Raw genomic sequence first — 16,907 nt, forward strand, 5'->3', positions numbered from 1 at the left:
TACATCTCCATACAGGGAATGAATGAAGCTGACTAGGAGTTTCATTTGCATGTTCCAAAGATGCACATTGCCATCATAGAAGAAAGAAAATGTCAAGTAAGTGTTTGCCCTGTGCTAGCAGGAGGTTAAGACTGCAGTAATACTGTGTGGGAGAGCACCAAAGGTGTCATTTAATATTTAGACACCTCAGAGAACTGTATTGGTGTATTCTCCTTTGTCTTACCAGAAACATGTCTGGAGTACTTATGGGTTGTAAGAAGTCTTCCCAGCACATCTGTAAATAGCAGCTCCAAGTCACAGACACACAGACCATATTTTAGAGTTAAATGTACATCCTGTTTTGGTATGAAAGAGTGTCCCTCCATACAGATCCTTGGAGCCAAAGCCAAACAGATACCCAATAAGTGAACTAAATGAAAAGTTTTCATTTGTGCAATATGAAGTAAAAACAAAGAAGAACCCAGATCCCAGATATCTGACAGTTCTGGACAGGCAAACGGAGACCCATTTCAGACACCCTATAAAGTGGCTATTCAAAGATAATGGCTTGTATTCAATGATCAGTATAGAATGACTACGTCCATCTCACAGCACCGTTTTTAACACAAAGTCAAGCAGAAGCATTGAGAGCAACATTCTTCTAAAGCCACGTAGATCTTTATTCTCCACCCAGGCCAGCAAGGATGGAAAAAGGGAATGCAATTAAAAATAACAATCTGCAAACACACGCTGTCTTTACTTTAAAAAACCCCATCCAGACTAGAGCAGCCTAAACCACATTCAACAAGCAGAGTAACTGGAATTCCCTGCAGTTTGACAATGGCACATAAGCAGAAAGTACTTGTGAGTTTCTAAAAGCAAGGACATAACAGGACAAAAAAAATTGTGCTTTATTTCTATTACAACAATTGATTATATATTTTTGCAGCAAGCAAACTGCTCTAAGGGACAACGGACAAGAGAGAAAGCTATCCAGAATTGTTTTGTGAAAAGTTTGAATAAAACTTTTACAAATAGCACCAGAACTAACCCCAAGCTTAAACCAGGCCCCACCAAAATCAATGGCAGAACACCCTGATGGCAGGAGCAGAGGCAAGCTTGGTTAAATGTAAAGAATGGATTGTTCCAGTAAATCCCCCAAAAGGTGGCCTTCAATCCCAGAAGCATAGCTGCCATGGCAGAGGGAGGGTACCATGACTTCTCTGGTGCTCCCCTCTGACTACGTAGCACTGAGGGGCACAGATTTAGTTTTGTCTCCACTCTGGCAGGCTGTTTGCAATCCTGAAAGCAAATCCTGCAGCTCAGCAGACATTTCACATGGTTGTATTCTGTAATGAGCTAGTATTTATCATCCAAGCCCTCTGCAAGCTGAAAGTTCTTTGTGTGACTGACCCCAGCCTTTCGTCTAGCCTTGAACAGCTGCTCTGTAGCAGTGGCAGCTGAATTGGGTTTTCTCCCTCTGCAGCAATGCACACTTGTCAGCCATCCTTCCCCAAAAGCCACTTGTTTGCTGCATGTTGGGGCCAAGATATACAATCCACTCCTTTCATGCCAATAGTGTCCCTCTAGGCAAAGCATGAGAACACTTGCCAGCAGGCCTTCTTTCCCATTAGTGCTTGTTAAGCATCACTTCTTCCCACCCTCCAGCTATGTGGGAGCCTGTGATTTCCATGTAGAGGAGTATTAAGCAGAGTGGCTGTGCTGGGTCATTACAGACTGCCAGCACTGGTGTGACTTCCTCAGCTTCTCCATTAATCCAGAAGCATATCAAGCTCTCTGATTGAAACTGCCCTATGAAAGGCATTTCATTGCTTAAACTGGTCCCAGGCATATGTCAGGCTCTTTGAACCCCAGTGTATTACCTGCCACTGCCTCACAGGTTGGGATATATTTTACTGGTTTGGGGCTTTTGTTTTTTCTGGAAGTTTATTGTTATCTTTGAAGTCTTAGCCAGTGAAGACTGAAAGCTGAGCATCAGGAAACAGCAAACACAGCCTGGCTGTACCTGTGCCCAGGGAGCATCTCTGCTTTGTCGGTGAAGTCTGGGGCCAAGCCTGCTCTTGATATTTGACTTGTACACTACTCAAACTGTTAATTCTCAAGTCAGTACTAAGAGGATGCCTTGGCTGGACATCCAAGAAGGACACAGTCCAAGGATGCAGCAGGGACTTACTTCTCAGTGTCAGGCCTAGAGGATCAGATAGATTTGGTTATGTATCACTGGTTCACAGATGTCCTAAGCAGGACAGTCAGGGTAGTCGTGAGCTCATTCTTGAAATGCAGCACAAAGCAGTAGTTCCTGTGAAATCCAGCTTCTGAATTCTTCTCTTTACCACCCTAAAAAATAGAGCAGCACCCCCTCTGGTAGGGAGATAGGGAAGTGAAACACCAATACAGATGTGTGACTATGCAGCTTGACTGACTGTACGCTACAAATTACCTACCCACAGCATGCAAATAGGGCACTCCTCTGGGTTGGGGCTGAGCCAGACTTTCTAGCAGCATCAGCTGAATTAGTAGGGCACTCAGAAAATTAATCATCACGGAATCACACAATGTTAGGGGCTGGAAGGGACTTCGAAAGATCATCCAGTCCAACCCCTCTGCCAGAGCAGGATCACCTAGAGCAGATCACATAAATGCATCCAGATGGGTTTTGAGTATCTCCAGAAAGGGACACTCCACAACCCCCCTGGGCAGCCTGTTCCTAATCATGTTTCAGCCCCCGTTAGGGTTTGTTATACCTCTCTTTTATTTTCCTTATATCCTCTTCAGGCCAAAACCCCAATAGTCAATCCAGAAAAAGAACTTTTCTGCTAGTAATTTTTTTTAAGAGACAATTAAAATTTCTCCAGCCTATGGTGGCTGCCTCAGCCTGGTCTGGGAGCCCACTAAGATGCTATACAATGTCCCAAAAGGAGGGAAACCAATTATGAAAATGAGACATGAGGGGAGGAGGATGTATAATCCATTGCTGTTCCATATAATTAACCAGGAAGTATATATGGGATGTAGATTTCCAGAGCTGAGGCACTAATGGAGTTTGCATTGGCATTAACAGGGATGCCCCTGTTCTCAAAGGGAAGGTTCAGCAGCCCTTCTGTGAGTGCAACTTGAAAACCAGAATGAATTTCAGTGAGACTTTCCATCCCAAGCATTTTCAGCTCCCCCTCCCTAAATACAAGCACCACTGATCTACACCTGCATTGCAGTGCCGTACAAATGGATCATCCTTCCTCAGAGCATGTGTTGCTTCCCCATAATGCAACTGTTTGCCCTTTACACTGGGTACAGCTCTTGTACATTCCTTCCTATGCAGGTGTGTCCTCAGCACTTATCTGTGCACCTACAATCACCTGAGGGTGCTTGGTGACAGGCCTGTCAGGTCCCCATGCACCACATTACAGAGCAAGCCCTACTCTTCCATCACATCATAGGAGCATTTCAGCTCAGTGTACAGCTCATCTGCTTTTGTTGGAGGCTATGCTGCCCTAGCCCAGTGAAAGGCTGGGCACAGCTGTTCCAGTGGTCAATTTTGTCAAACTCTGACAGTGTCTAAGCAGTTAGCTTGTAGAAAGACTGGAAATGGACCCTTTCTAGGGAAACAGAAGGAACATCACACATACTAGAATTCAGCCTTCACCTCTGAATGGGTTCCTATCTCCTGATGTTCATTCTCTGAGCAGAGACTTCTTTTCACTGGGTCTGCTGGTCACTGCTATGTCTTACTCCTGAAAAGTAAAGTCTAACTTTACAGAAGTGGACTTTTCAGCATGTTGTATCTCTACCACTCCACACACAGGCTGAGCCCCACAGACCTGGATTTTCTCACCATTCCCAGAAGTTGTAATTAGGTAAAACAGATGACAAAACCTTAGAGAGCCATGCACCTCCCCACCCAGACCACATGAAGCTAGCACTCTTGCATTCTGTGACATTTACAGAGCACTCCCAGCCCAATATTTTATTCATTAAGTTTGTGTTTAAATATATATTTATATAGATTAAAAGAAAAAAATCAACATGTTACTTTTTAGGTGAAAGCCACTCGCATATGACCAAAATAGTTAGCTAGGATGAAGGCTCAGACTGCTGAGGTCTCTACACCCTGTGCAGAGCTCTTGCCAGAGAGACTACCTGAGATATTGTCAGAATCCAGCAGCTCAACGATACTGTATGGAGAACAGTCTTCCAAACCCAGCTTGCTGCAAAGCCAGCCACAGAAGCCCTTCTCCATATCCCTGACAGCATGCCACCAGTACCCAAAGGACCATGCTACCTGGGCCACAGCTGAGTACAGACCTAGAGAAAAAGACACAACCATAATTATAATTGGGTAGAAGATGATCAAAAAAGGGCAAAAGGTGATTTTGTGCCAGAAGGTCCTCTCTTCATTGTACACCAAGAAGATATTGTACCATGTAATGGTTCCATAGTAGAATGAAACCACAAAGGACACTACAAAGATGATGGGGAGGCAGATGAGGGTCCAGAGGATGACATGGGGTCCTCTGTCCAGTCCAACATCGCATTTCTTCTTCTCAGGTACATCCTCTTTAGGAGGCTCCTTTGACTTAGCCAGTTCCTGCAGCTCTTTGTCTGTTAATGTGACATGGATATCCACCATCTGACCCTTCTTCTTTCCCCTGGTGATTGTTCCAGTCAAGGTGACATATCGGCTGTCTAAAGGCATATTCCAGACACCTACAAACACAAATAAACTCATCTACATTAGATTTATTTTCTGTATGGGGTATTTTGTGTAAATCCCCAAAGACAATTAGACAGTGCATATGGAGTTATAGTTAAATTAAAAAAAGATGGACTGCAAGAAGCAATGCGGTATTAAGAATTATCACAGAAGAAAATGGAAGAGCTAATGAAGGTGCAGACAGGAATTCCAGAAGACAAAAATCGCAAAGGAGAAGACTACAGCATTTGCACTAGGGACAATATGTGAATGTAAAGTGCTGCAGGAGTTAATGAGAAAGAGATGAGACAGAGTAACTGAGTCAAGAATGGTATGCCTGTTTTCTCTGGTATCCTCATAGACTTACTCCTGAATTAGAGAAATATGACTAAGACTCTTGTTCTGGAATAAGCACAACTACACATGGAGTTATACTTGAAGAGCTAATATTTCACTCTGCGTTTGCACTGCATCTCAATCCAAACTAATTTTCAAAGTTTAGAAAAAAACCTACCACACTCTCATGAATTATATCTGCATTGTAAGGGATCAACAAAAGCACCAAACAGGAAAGTGTTGGGTTGTATATTAAGAGTCATGAACAGACTGCCTTAGCTTCCAAGTGGTATTGGTTTAGGATGATTGCAGTGTTGGCCAGAAATTCTTCTATGGAGCTGAAATATGCTTCTTCCTGGTCTTATTTCTAACTAGCTTGGAAGGAGGTCTTCAGAAACTCTTAAAAGGAGGCTGAGAAGTTTGGAGTGGCCCACAAAAATAGGAAGGCAGCAGGTGAACCATGAAGATAGGGGTGGAATCACAGGGGGGTCTAGTGTGGCTAATGGACCAGGAGCATGCATTCACATTTAAGCACCTCTCAGCCTGCACTGCAGACTCACAAGAGGATGAGCCAGAGGTCCTGCCTCCCACACTTCTTTCCTGTAAGGGTATCCAGGACGAACATGAGAAGTGAAAGTGGCTCTAAGATGCCCCACAATGAACTTGACAAATAATCCCTCTTAAGGAGGAAGCTGTGCCGAGAACATGCAAACAGGAGGCAAGAGCAAATCCCAGATAATGAGTAAAACTCTCTTTCACAGGTACAGCCACTAAATCCATCTGCTCCCACCCTTTCACTTTACAGGCATTGTTCTAGGCATGGGCAGGGGCTTGGATCACAGCAGCACTGGCTTTAATTTCTAGATCAACCCCAACCAACACATATGTTTAAAACTAAGAGTGTGGCAACAACCAAACTTTGCAAAGAAGTGCAGGAGACACCTCTGCAATTCTTTCATGTATGAACTCAAGCTCTAATTCCTACAGCCTTGGAAAGGATCGAGCCCACAGTCTCTGCCATTTGACCTTAGTGTATACTGGCATCAAAAAACATTTATAGAAAGTGGATGTTCCCAGGAATACATACCATCTGCCATGGACTGACCCAGGAACTTGGAGCCTTCCTCAGAGCTCCTCTCCCCTCCTTCTTCATCTGCCTGTTCCTCTTCCACCTTAGTCTCGTTCTCTGACCGATACACGATTATTGACTCAGGACGGGACTCCTTCTTCTTCTTTTTCCTCCGGTCCATGGTGGCTTCCCCATCAAAGGTGACGGTGGTTCCCACAGCTCTTCTCATGGAGCCACGGTGAGGGCTCTGGCTTCCAGATTTGCTCTCTTTCTGCACTGTCTCCTCCATCTCACTGCTGCTTTCAAGTCCCTCACCTGGCATCTTGCAACACTTGATTCCAGTCTAACAGATCCTACACTTAAAAGTCATTGATTAGACAACAGTCCCATGGATGCTTTGTTTGGTAAGATGTCCCACTGCTGACATCCAAACTATGCACTCCATTCCCAGCCTAAAATGAGAGACAAAGCTGAAAAAGTCTCTTTTTTTTGCCAAGCAGAAAAATATTCCCAGAACTTTCCTAAAAAGAGTTATTTCCACCTGGTTTAAATGTCACCTGAAAATCCTTATTACTGTCATGAACATCAATTTTATTACACAGATACATATTTTGTAATATCACCTAATCCTGATTCTCAGGTTCCAATTTTAAATATAACAAGCCAAAGCTACTGGAAAAGGAAAGAGTATTAACATTTATAAGAAGAGATTAAACAAGTACAGCTTACTGGGTGAATTGAACATTCCTCTGCAATGCTGAAAGCAAACAGAAGACAATAGCTTTGGCCCACATGCACAGGAACACAGAAATGAAACCACAGGCAAAAAAAGAAGCTGATTGATTTAAGGGTTTGGCCCAGCTTAGAGACAACTGCAGTAGGAACACTGCATTACAACACTTACACTGGTGCCAGCCTTTCTCATTTTGAATGTCCTCTGATTGAATGCCCATTGCAAGGATTTTACAAAAAATAATCAAATTATGTCAGAATGAATGATGTTTCATACATTAGCAATTTAGCATTATGTAGTGCCATCAAACCATGAAAATGCAGCGAGATTACAATTACGATGACTTCAGGAGGGAACTGGAAACCACAGCAAAGTCTTCTGCTTGTGCAGGGAAAACAAAATCTTCACAAACCTTTTTAGCAACTATAAGGGCTCTTTTTTCACTCTTCATTAAAAAAAAATTAACAGCAATATCAAGTCACACTGTTACCTAAGGTAAGACTGCCTAAGTGAGAAAAAAGATATAATTAAACATGCCTCAAGGCAGACATATCCTGCTCCATGAACACGGAAGACACAGGATTAATGGTTCTCAGATTTCACAACATTTATGAAACTGACTGTGCCAAGTATTCATGAAGTATTCAGGAACTGATATGAATAGATTTCTACAGCTCTGAAGAGCTCTGTTGAACATTTACATTCACATTTATAGTTAAAAGAATGTACATGACCAATAATTAAGCTTCTACCTAGTATCTGAGTCATCTATTTAACAGGAAACTCAGAAACATAGTTATCATAATTTATAGCCCACACAATTCTGGGGAAATTGTTTTACTTGAACAGATGCTAGGAAAAAAGTTGAGCATTTTAGATGTAAAATTTTGCTAGTTTGTTTTGAATTTTTTTCCAGAACTTGACATCAACTATGCCTCACACACATCAACTATTTATACCTCATACATTACACACACACCCCTTTTAATTGTATCAGTTTAACACATAAGACTGTGCCCAGTTGGCTCTATGTGGTTTTGAAGAACTCAGCAATTCAGATTATGTTTCACATTATTAAAAATAAATCTTCCCAGGTGATCAGAAGACACATAAAAAGAAATAAAAAATAACAAAAAACCAAACCAAGACTGGGCATACCACAGAAGCTGGACTACTTCTAAATCACTGGGCAGGAAATATCTTGGCTAGCTCTGAAGCATGGCTGGGAACAGACTGTTTAGATTGCCATCACAGTTTACACCTGCCATGCAAAAAGGTATGCCTAAATTTGCAGACGTACTGGGAAACAGCTCTATATGATACTGTATCTACAGCAAATGCTCTCCCCTCAAGGCAGTGCCAAGTTTTAACACTTTAGAACTATCTAAAAGCAAGTTGATTTAAATATTCCCCTGTTTATCAGGGGAAACAAGAATGAAAAGAGACAGTGAGGATGTGTGTGATACACCAAACGCCCTAGTGTGATACACCAAACAAGTGTGGTTCAGTGTGGAAGCTGTTTGAGATCACTGCTTGTGCAGTCTCCTCCCATTCCAAAGTCCAACCTCAACAGAAAATGTAGGAAAGCATCCCATCACCTCCCATCACCCCCCAAAATAGGCCTCACAAATGAGCTAATGAGAAACAGTTCCTCGATGTAGTTCTTGTACTTCTGCCTGAGGAACATGGCCTTTACATCTGTTTGGATGCAGCATGCAGATAGGCAGTTTTCCACATGCCATAAAAGAGGAATGGAATATGCAAGAAATGTGACAGTGAAATGTAATGCTTTGCTTTCCACTTCCTCCTTTTAACTCCAAAACAAACCATCCACTGACTTCAAAGACAGCAAGCTCTAGCTCTTAATGTGTTAAAATTGGCAAGGCTCTGAGGTCTCTCCACATCCACTGGAATTTATGTAAGCTTTCATTCAGTGATTTTTAAAAATGTGTTTTTAGTGAAATAGAATAAATTTATTCTATGGAATAAATTCAGTTTTTGTAGGAAATTCATGCAGGAGGTACAATACTCTTTCTCTGATGATCAGCAATAAAACTTCACGTTTCATATCTATGAAAGCCTAAAATCACCCGATTGAACCTAATGAGCTCCTGAGACAACTGTGAGATTCCCCTATCAGTGAAAAGAAAACGGGCCTGAAGCCACAGAGGAGCCAAAGGCATCAGTGCTGGGATGATGTATTAGAAGTCCAGAGACACAGATGATGATTTGGGATTAGATTCCTAAAGTTCCTGACTGTTCCATGCCTGGTCTCTACTGCCCTGAAAAAAGAATGACTTGCCAGTAATATTTAAAAGTAACACAAAACTACAGACAAAGATTTGTGGTTGGGCTTTCCCTACCCCCCCTTAAATTTTATCCAGTTATGACCTTGGTTAAACTCACAATAGATGGTAAACTAGTGTCAACTCTCAGTGTGATGCCAAAGCCTAAAGGACAATGTCAAACTTGACTATGTTAGGAGCAGCAAGGTGATGTCACTTTTGAATCTGTCACAGATAGGCACTCATGATCTGTGCTCACTGGTGGATGCAGATTTATGACTAGAAAATGCTTATGATCCCCAAGTTATTTTGCTATGTCTGATGTTCCCACCCCACTAGAGCAGCTACTGCCACTGTGAATTATCACCAGAACTAGACAGAAACACAACAGCAGGGTTATCCAGGGGTGGCAGCTCAGTTTCTTCTTTTCTTGCTCCTGAGCTGAAACAAGGGGTAGGAATAGCCAGTGGGGGACATGCCATTGAGAAGCATTATTGTTGTGGATAAGGAAGTAAATGAGCCCAGGCTATTCTGTTTAAGGCACAAGGAGGTAAAATCTAATGTCAGAAGAAAACATAGTGAAGGAGATACCTCTGATGCAGTAGAGGAGGAGGCAGTAAGATAGAAAGCTGAAAGATACAAATACAGGGTAGACCTTAAGTAGGTGTTCTAAGAAAGTGAGTAGGTATCACTTGAAACATGTCACAGAGGGCTCTGGAAAGTTGTCCCATCGCTGGAAGCCTCCAAATCTTGACCACAGTTTTGGTCACCAGTACTTGACCAGAAGAGGTATAAATGGGGAAGTCCTCTGTATTGGAGAGCAGTCAGATTGAAAGGTGACAAAGATCCCTCTTAATCTTATGCCTGTTTTTACAGTAAATATTTATTCGTTTCTCCCCTCTACCACCTGATCTAGACCTTCTGAACTCAACACTTGAAACCACTACCATCAGCCCCATGTCCTGCAGAGATGTTGGTGAATATGTTCACACTCCAATCCCATTTGTCTTGGGAATATTTTCTCCATAGTTGTGACCAAAAAATGGGCTCTTGCAAAAATCACAGTGTGCTTCTTTTTCGATTCTTCCTTTCCTTTACATCCTGTAAGAACAAGGCAGTTGTTCCTCAGCACTACACAGCTGTCCACACCATCGACTCTTTCAGCCATACACCAAGATCTTCACCCGTTCAAAGCCTTGCTGTGGAGTTGAAACATGACAATTGCTGCTCATCTCGTATTAGTGAGCATGGGGACATACAGGAATCTAGTAACTGTCCATGGGAGGGAAGGCAAAGAAGTGGTCACATTTCAGGGATAGCAGGGAACAGTTTATTAGCCAAACAATTTTTTATTAATCTCTGTGTGAAAACAGATGGAGAACCCTGGGGAGGCGGCTCTGTAGAGGAATTTTTAGAAGCACAGTCTTCTGTTACTGTGCAGGAAAGCTACTGCTGCTTATGCTTCCCATGACAATATTAGTCTTTGACATACAAAGTAGGAGCCTAAAAGCTTGGCCTTGCACCATTTAGGTCAAAGGAATTTTTTTCCATTGGTTTTCAGGGCTTGATCCTGCTGCTAACAGAAATGATCTGGTTTGAATGCAGACAAGAAGGAAGAGCTTTCCCACAGCTAATAAAGTCCTTGATCTTAAAACCCTGCTATAGCACAAGTAACCTTTTTATGGCTGTGCAGAGCAGACATGAGAGGACAAAATGTAGACGGTAAGCAGTGAGGAGCATCAATTTTTATTTTCATGGTCACATAAAATGTACAACACATAAGAAGAGCTGGTACTGGCTTCACTCATATCACACAGGGGTTATCTGCAGAAACAAAACAACAGAACTCCACAACCTGTACTTTAGAAACAGTGTGAGCTACCCAAGATCAGGAAGAGGTAAGGGTGAAATTTACCCCAGTGACATATCTGGAAAGAGAGGTCTCCATTCATGTATTCTCCTTTGCCTGCTCCTTTTGCTCCATAGCCTCCCCACTCCCAATCCTTTCTCCACCCAACCTTGCCTCTGATTTTGTGCATTTTTCTGAGGATGTATGCTACCCTAAGGATTATTTCCAATCCCTAGTATTTTTAAAGGGGTTATCTGCTGGCAGACTGTACATGTGAAAATAGATGATATCAGATCCACCCAGCTGTTCAGGACAGATTTGTTACCAGTCAGTCATGTTATGACAAAATGCACTGGTCTAATGCAGGACATGTAGCCTCAGACTCTACAAAAAATGTGTGGCACAGCCTATGCAAGAAAGTACACTTAATTTAGACATTATCCCGAGAGAGGGATGAACAGTAGGGCTCCCTCAACAGGTTTGGATCTCTTTTAATTATCTAAATGACTCTTCATGATCTTTCACATATGCATCCTCACCATACCCTGCTGAAACAGGGGACAACATCTGTCCCTGTTTCATGGTGAAATAGCTCAAACTAGATTGCACAGTTACTTGAATCTAGCAAATACTCAAGGCTGTGACAAATGACATGTTAGAAGGGAAGGCAAGGCAAGAACAGCCTCTCCCGTCTGTGCAGACTGCAGTGAGCTTGACAGAGACATTTACCTCACTGAAAATAACCCTTTTGCATTTTAAAAGAATATGAAGTGTTCTTTTCAGATAGATGGATTCCTTCATCAGCTTCACCAAGCAGCTACCCCTAGAGGAAAGAAAGTCTAAAAAAAGGAAGGAAAAACTACCCCTCATGGCCCATTGCAAGGCTGCATCAAGTGTCTGTACAACAATAGCAAGAGGCACAAAATAAAACATCTGCCTATGCCACCCCAGCAAGGCAAGAGAAAGCAAATAGCAAAGCTCATAAATCATGTCTTTTCCTCTCTGCTTAATCCAAAAGCTTCAAAGCACTTTCGTTTGTTCAAGAGAGAGTCAAGAAAAGTGACCATGATCTAGGTATGCATTTGAGCAGGAGCAGACCTCAGGCTGCACTGCCAAAAAGCACCAGAGCAGCAGGGATAACACAGTAAGATGCTTCATGACACCAAAACCATAACGGGTGCTTGCTAATAGAGCTCCCTGGCCCTATGCTCTCCAGAGCAGAGGGTGCTAAAAGCCCAAGCTAAAAGCAGAGAGAGGAGTGGCAAGCAACACAGCCTCCTTTGCCCAATCTTTCCCAATTGGAGCAGACAGCTCCTGTCTGTCAGTAGGTGGCATTAATGCCAGCACTGCCTTACACTGCTGAGCAGCTTTTAGACCAATCCTGCTGGCACCGTTAGCTGCAGCTGCCTCAGCCACCACAAGTTGACCAAAGCTGCAGCAAGTCCAGACTTGATCAGGTGTGGATTTAGGGCACACTGGCTCACAGTGCCATGCTGACTGGCTCAGACCCTTGCTCTCCCTGATGTCCTTCAGTGAGACACCCAGATGCTTGCTGACAAGTCTTCTGCAAATACAGCCAAATCAACAACAAAAAAAAAACAAACAGTGGAGAGAGGTGTTCCTAAGTATCACTGTTTCTGGATTACATTTTCCAAGGATTTTTTTAAAAAGTCAAGGGCATTTTACAGAGTATCTGTTTTATGAATCAGTTAAATAACTTTTCCAAATGCTACAGAGTAATAAACTTCTGTGCAGATCCGTATTACTGAAGGTTGGAAAACAGCATACAAGAAAAACAGCACATTTTTATTTTGTATTAAATGAAATGCCTAATCGATTTTCTGGCATGCCAACTTTTTCAAATCCCCCAAACTGTACAGGTCTACAGTTTTTTAGAACAAAACCCTGAAGTTTTGTTTCTTCCTTGTCTCTCAGCTTCTTTGTCCAGACTGCTAGAAGAAAGAATTTGGACAAAGGACTCAAAAGCTTCCCACTGCCTCCACAGGGATGAGATCTGTTTCTTTATGTATATTATACCATGCTGAGAATGTCAGTGAATGACATGTGCACATTAACCTTTGAAGATAACTAAGGTTTTAAAAAAAGAATGACTTGGAAACGCAGGTTGATTCAAAATCTTAAAGGCTAAGTAAGTCCCTAAATCTTGCAGGAAGAAAAATCTCTATGATAAAGTAGAGAAATGCTCTCTCCCCTGCTCTATCCGTCTCTTCTGCATTTGCCAGAGCAGGCCACCTTGCATCTTGAAACAGCAGGTACCCACTGAAATTCCTACCCTATCCTCCATGTCACTGATGGATTACACTGTAACACAGGAATAGACAAATGAAGTCAGTTTGAACAACTTGAGCCCAGCAACATGTCTCTAAGATATGCCCTTAGGCTGGAATCAGATGTGGCATCTATTTTTATTGGTATAATCCTTGATTTATCCTTAGTTTGGATGCTTGATATTAAATGGGATTGGAAGATGCATTAGGAGCTTGCTCCATACATCCAGTTGGTGTTATACCTGCTCTAGGCATCCAAGCAGATACCTACAAGACAGTAACAACTGGGCAAGCATGTAGTACACGAAAAGAAGAGTTTTGGGTCTCTCACCTCCCTTTCCAGAGGGCAGAGAAAACACTGTTTACACACTGTATATCCACACACAAGTAAGAAACACCAGGAGCACTGTCAAAAGACTGCAGAGCCGTGAAATGGTGGGTGTGAAGCGCTTGCACTAAAGCAAGATAGCCCAGCCCTAGTTAGCTAGAAAACTGGCTGGAAGGTGGTTATTTCAGTGAAGGACTACAAGACCTTAATTTCCTTTCCTTTGGAAATCATGCAGTGCTCTCTCCGTTATTTTTTATTGCATGCTGGACTCCAGCCTGACTTTTGTAACAACTGAAGACTAGGACTCTGTTGGCATCTCAAGCTCTTTTTCCTTCTCTTCCTACTCAGAATATCCCTATCTGTCTCCTCTGCTCTCCTTCCCTGCCCTGCTCTGTGCTGACAAGATCAAGCACAAGTGCTTTATTCAGACAAAATGAGGAGAGACCACATATTGATATCCACAATTACAGAGCAAAATGTTGCATCAACACAGCCCAATAGAAAACACAGTAAATTGTAAATCCGTTCTGGAAAGGATTATCTGAAAAACACAAACACCAAATTACATCCTGTAGTTCTTATTTAGGCAAGATATGTGGGGGCTTCGGAGCAGAGCTTTCTCTGAGTTCCACCCAACTGCAGCCCAGGAGCTGCTGAAGGGGCAAACTGCACAGCCAGAACTGGAAGATTCCTCTGGGAGTGATTCAGGACTGTTTAATACATTGCACAGTAAACATCATCTAAGATATTTAGACAGGATCTCCAGCAGCAGGAATTAGTTGGCTCAGGGGACTCTTGATTGCAGAGTGCAGATACAGATCCATGATGCCAGGATATTAAAAATGCAGCACTTTCAATTGCAGACAAGTTAATGGTTTAGCATCATTATTATGATATTGGCAGGATGCACAATTATTTAGAAAATCTGTCTACGTACCAGTATCGAACTGTTGGATGATAATATTCTACATCTTGCACAGCTACAAACTCTGAGTGGGTGTCTCTCTTCAGTATGTCCTGCATTTATTTTAATCACTGGAATGAAATTCCTAGGGATAATGATGGAAGGTAGTAAAATCCTGATCACCTCCTAATTAGGCTGAAATCCTCTGAGGTTTCACTGAGAGTAAAATACTTTTCTGGAGGGGAAGTACCTAAAAAGATGAATCAGCTGGGATTGACCAGGAACTGTTCTGACATGGAAACCACAAGCCACGGAACAGAAAGACTCTCACTTTCCATTGAGAGATGATGAAAGAAGAAACAGCACAGCAGAGAATGCACAGACAGGACATGAAAGTAGCAGCTATTTCCAAAGAAACCTTTTGTGTAATCCCACAGAAAGGTCCAGAGAGGAAGGGAAACAGAAACTTGTCACCAGTTTTCATGTGGTTTTGGCTCAGTTGAGGTACTTCATGCAATTTGGTATTCCAGAAGAAAGATAGGAACCTGGAGCATCTATGACTCTGGGGTTCTGAGAAGGCAAAAACAGAGGCTATTGCTTTTTTTTTTCTGAAGGTTAATTATAAAAAAATGTCAGAAATCATCTTTGACCTTAAAGTTTTATTTCTGATACAGAGATGATTTTCATTAAATCTCTTCTGCTCTCACCTACTTGTAAGACTGTCGGCTCCAGAGATATCTGTCCCAGGGACTGGATCCCACAGAAGTTTCTCTCTGTTTCGAGCTATCTGTTTTCTCACCTCAGGTTGGTATTTAACAACTCTGAGACCTTCTCCTTTGCCATCACAGATTATAAGCTATGGGGGGGACAGAGACCCCCTGAAGGACAGCAGGCTATAAGGAATTATTAAGGCAATTTTTCAAGCACGGCAGCATACTGGACTGGCAGATGTCATCAGCTGAATAGCTGAGCCATAGGCTGGCAAAGCACAAAATCAGCTTTTGACAAAAGTAGCCTTTTCTGAAAATGAAGTTTCCTATTCATCTCACCAAATTGAACTAGTTCATTCAAAGCCAAGATGAAATCTGGAAGCTGTAAAAACAGGAAATCTAGTTTTTCCTCTTCGATCTATAAATAAAAAAGTAGATGTTGAAGAATGATGCATGTTAATACCATAACTCTGAAGCAGCTGACAACTAGGAAAAAAAAACCCACCAACTATTGATGAATTCCTTTTCCTCAACGTGTCATTCTGATTTTGGAATGTATAATGTTTTAAGCTATAGATATACCGAGGGAAAAGAAAAATCAGATGGCTTTTAACTTCAAAAAATGAAAATGAAGACTCCAAGGCTTTAAATACAGATTTATTTTTTTCCAAATACAAGCTGACACATTCTGAAAATAAAAAAATAGATATTGTCTGTCTAATCAGATACTACTTTCTAGCACATAAAAATTAAGAATCTGAATATTAAGCTTATAGAATAATGTAAATATGTATGAAGAGCCTTCTGCCTACTGAATTTACCATTATGATTGTATGTAGTGACAGACCAACTTATTTTTAATGCTACTAATAAGAGAAAATGAACATTCCTTTGTAAATAAGAAAGTACACACGTAGTAGAAGATTAAAATTCGTTTTAGTTAATAAGATTTTCTTTTTTCCAGTGTAAATAATTTTTAATTTCAACCACTGGAGTAAAATCGATTTACACAAAGGTACATTTTGAATCCTTGGTTCTAAAGACAACACACACAACAGTGAATAGAAGCCATTGCCTTGCTGAAAACATCTGTGAGCATGGGTTGTTGAAGTTCTGTTCTTTGTGGACAGATAATGTGCTAGTAGGGGCTGCCACCCATTGAATAACAAGGAATGGATGTCTTCTTTTCTTGCCTCCTTAGTCTCCAGGCTTTATGCCTCTCCCTTTCTCCTCCCACCCATCACTCACAGAACCTTAACTCATGTATTCAGCCCTGTATTTATGGCCTTTCTATGGCCATTATGAAATTAAAAAAACCCAACAACAACAACAAAGCCCCCCCCCAAAAAAAACACACACACACCCCCCCAAGCGATTTATCCCAATACGGAAGAAAAATAATTTGACAGTGCTCTCTGGGAAGAACACTGAAATAAAGCAAGTCATAGGAGCAGAGGGGCCTACTGCATTTTCCTTGGTGGCCTGCAGCTCAGTCAGGAAGCAGGTTGGAATATGAAGATCTAGTTCACTAGCACTGATGAGTGCTTCTCCCTGGGATTAATTAATGATTACTCTGATACAGCCTGCCTACGATGTGTAGGGTAGCCCAAGACAGTTAATGGGGATCTGTGGAGTCTACAGATTGTGGAAGTTAATTAAAGGGGGCTGCAGAAATTCTTTCATTGTCACCCACAGTGCTTCACATTTTCCTTACA

The 16,907-nt window shown here is 41.9% G+C and overlaps 1 protein-coding gene across 1 annotated transcript; it reads right to left on the bottom strand.

Moving 5' to 3' along the window:
- Positions 1 to 4,084: 4,084 nt before the first annotated feature.
- Positions 4,085 to 6,417, bottom strand: TMEM169 (transmembrane protein 169). The gene is made up of 2 exons (XM_054381364.1): positions 6,114 to 6,417; positions 4,085 to 4,704 (listed from the first exon to the last, which is right to left on the bottom strand). Exons 1-2 carry the CDS (start codon positions 6,415 to 6,417, stop codon positions 4,085 to 4,087), a joined length of 924 nt encoding a protein of 307 aa, XP_054237339.1.
- Between the last annotated feature and the right edge of the window lie 10,490 nt (positions 6,418 to 16,907).

This window comes from Indicator indicator, chromosome 5 (genome assembly GCF_027791375.1).
Source record: "Indicator indicator isolate 239-I01 chromosome 5, UM_Iind_1.1, whole genome shotgun sequence".
NCBI lineage: Eukaryota > Metazoa > Chordata > Aves > Piciformes > Indicatoridae > Indicator > Indicator indicator.

Excerpts from the sequence above, each read along its gene's own strand:
- TMEM169 (XM_054381364.1), bottom strand. The coding sequence starts at position 6,417 with ATGCCAGGTGAGGGACTTGAAAGCAGCAGTGAGATGGAGGAGACAGTG. Across the intron at positions 4,705-6,113 it reads GGGTCAGTCCATGGCAGATG|GTGTCTGGAATATGCCTTTA; the intron begins GTATGTATTCCT and ends TTGTGTTTGTAG.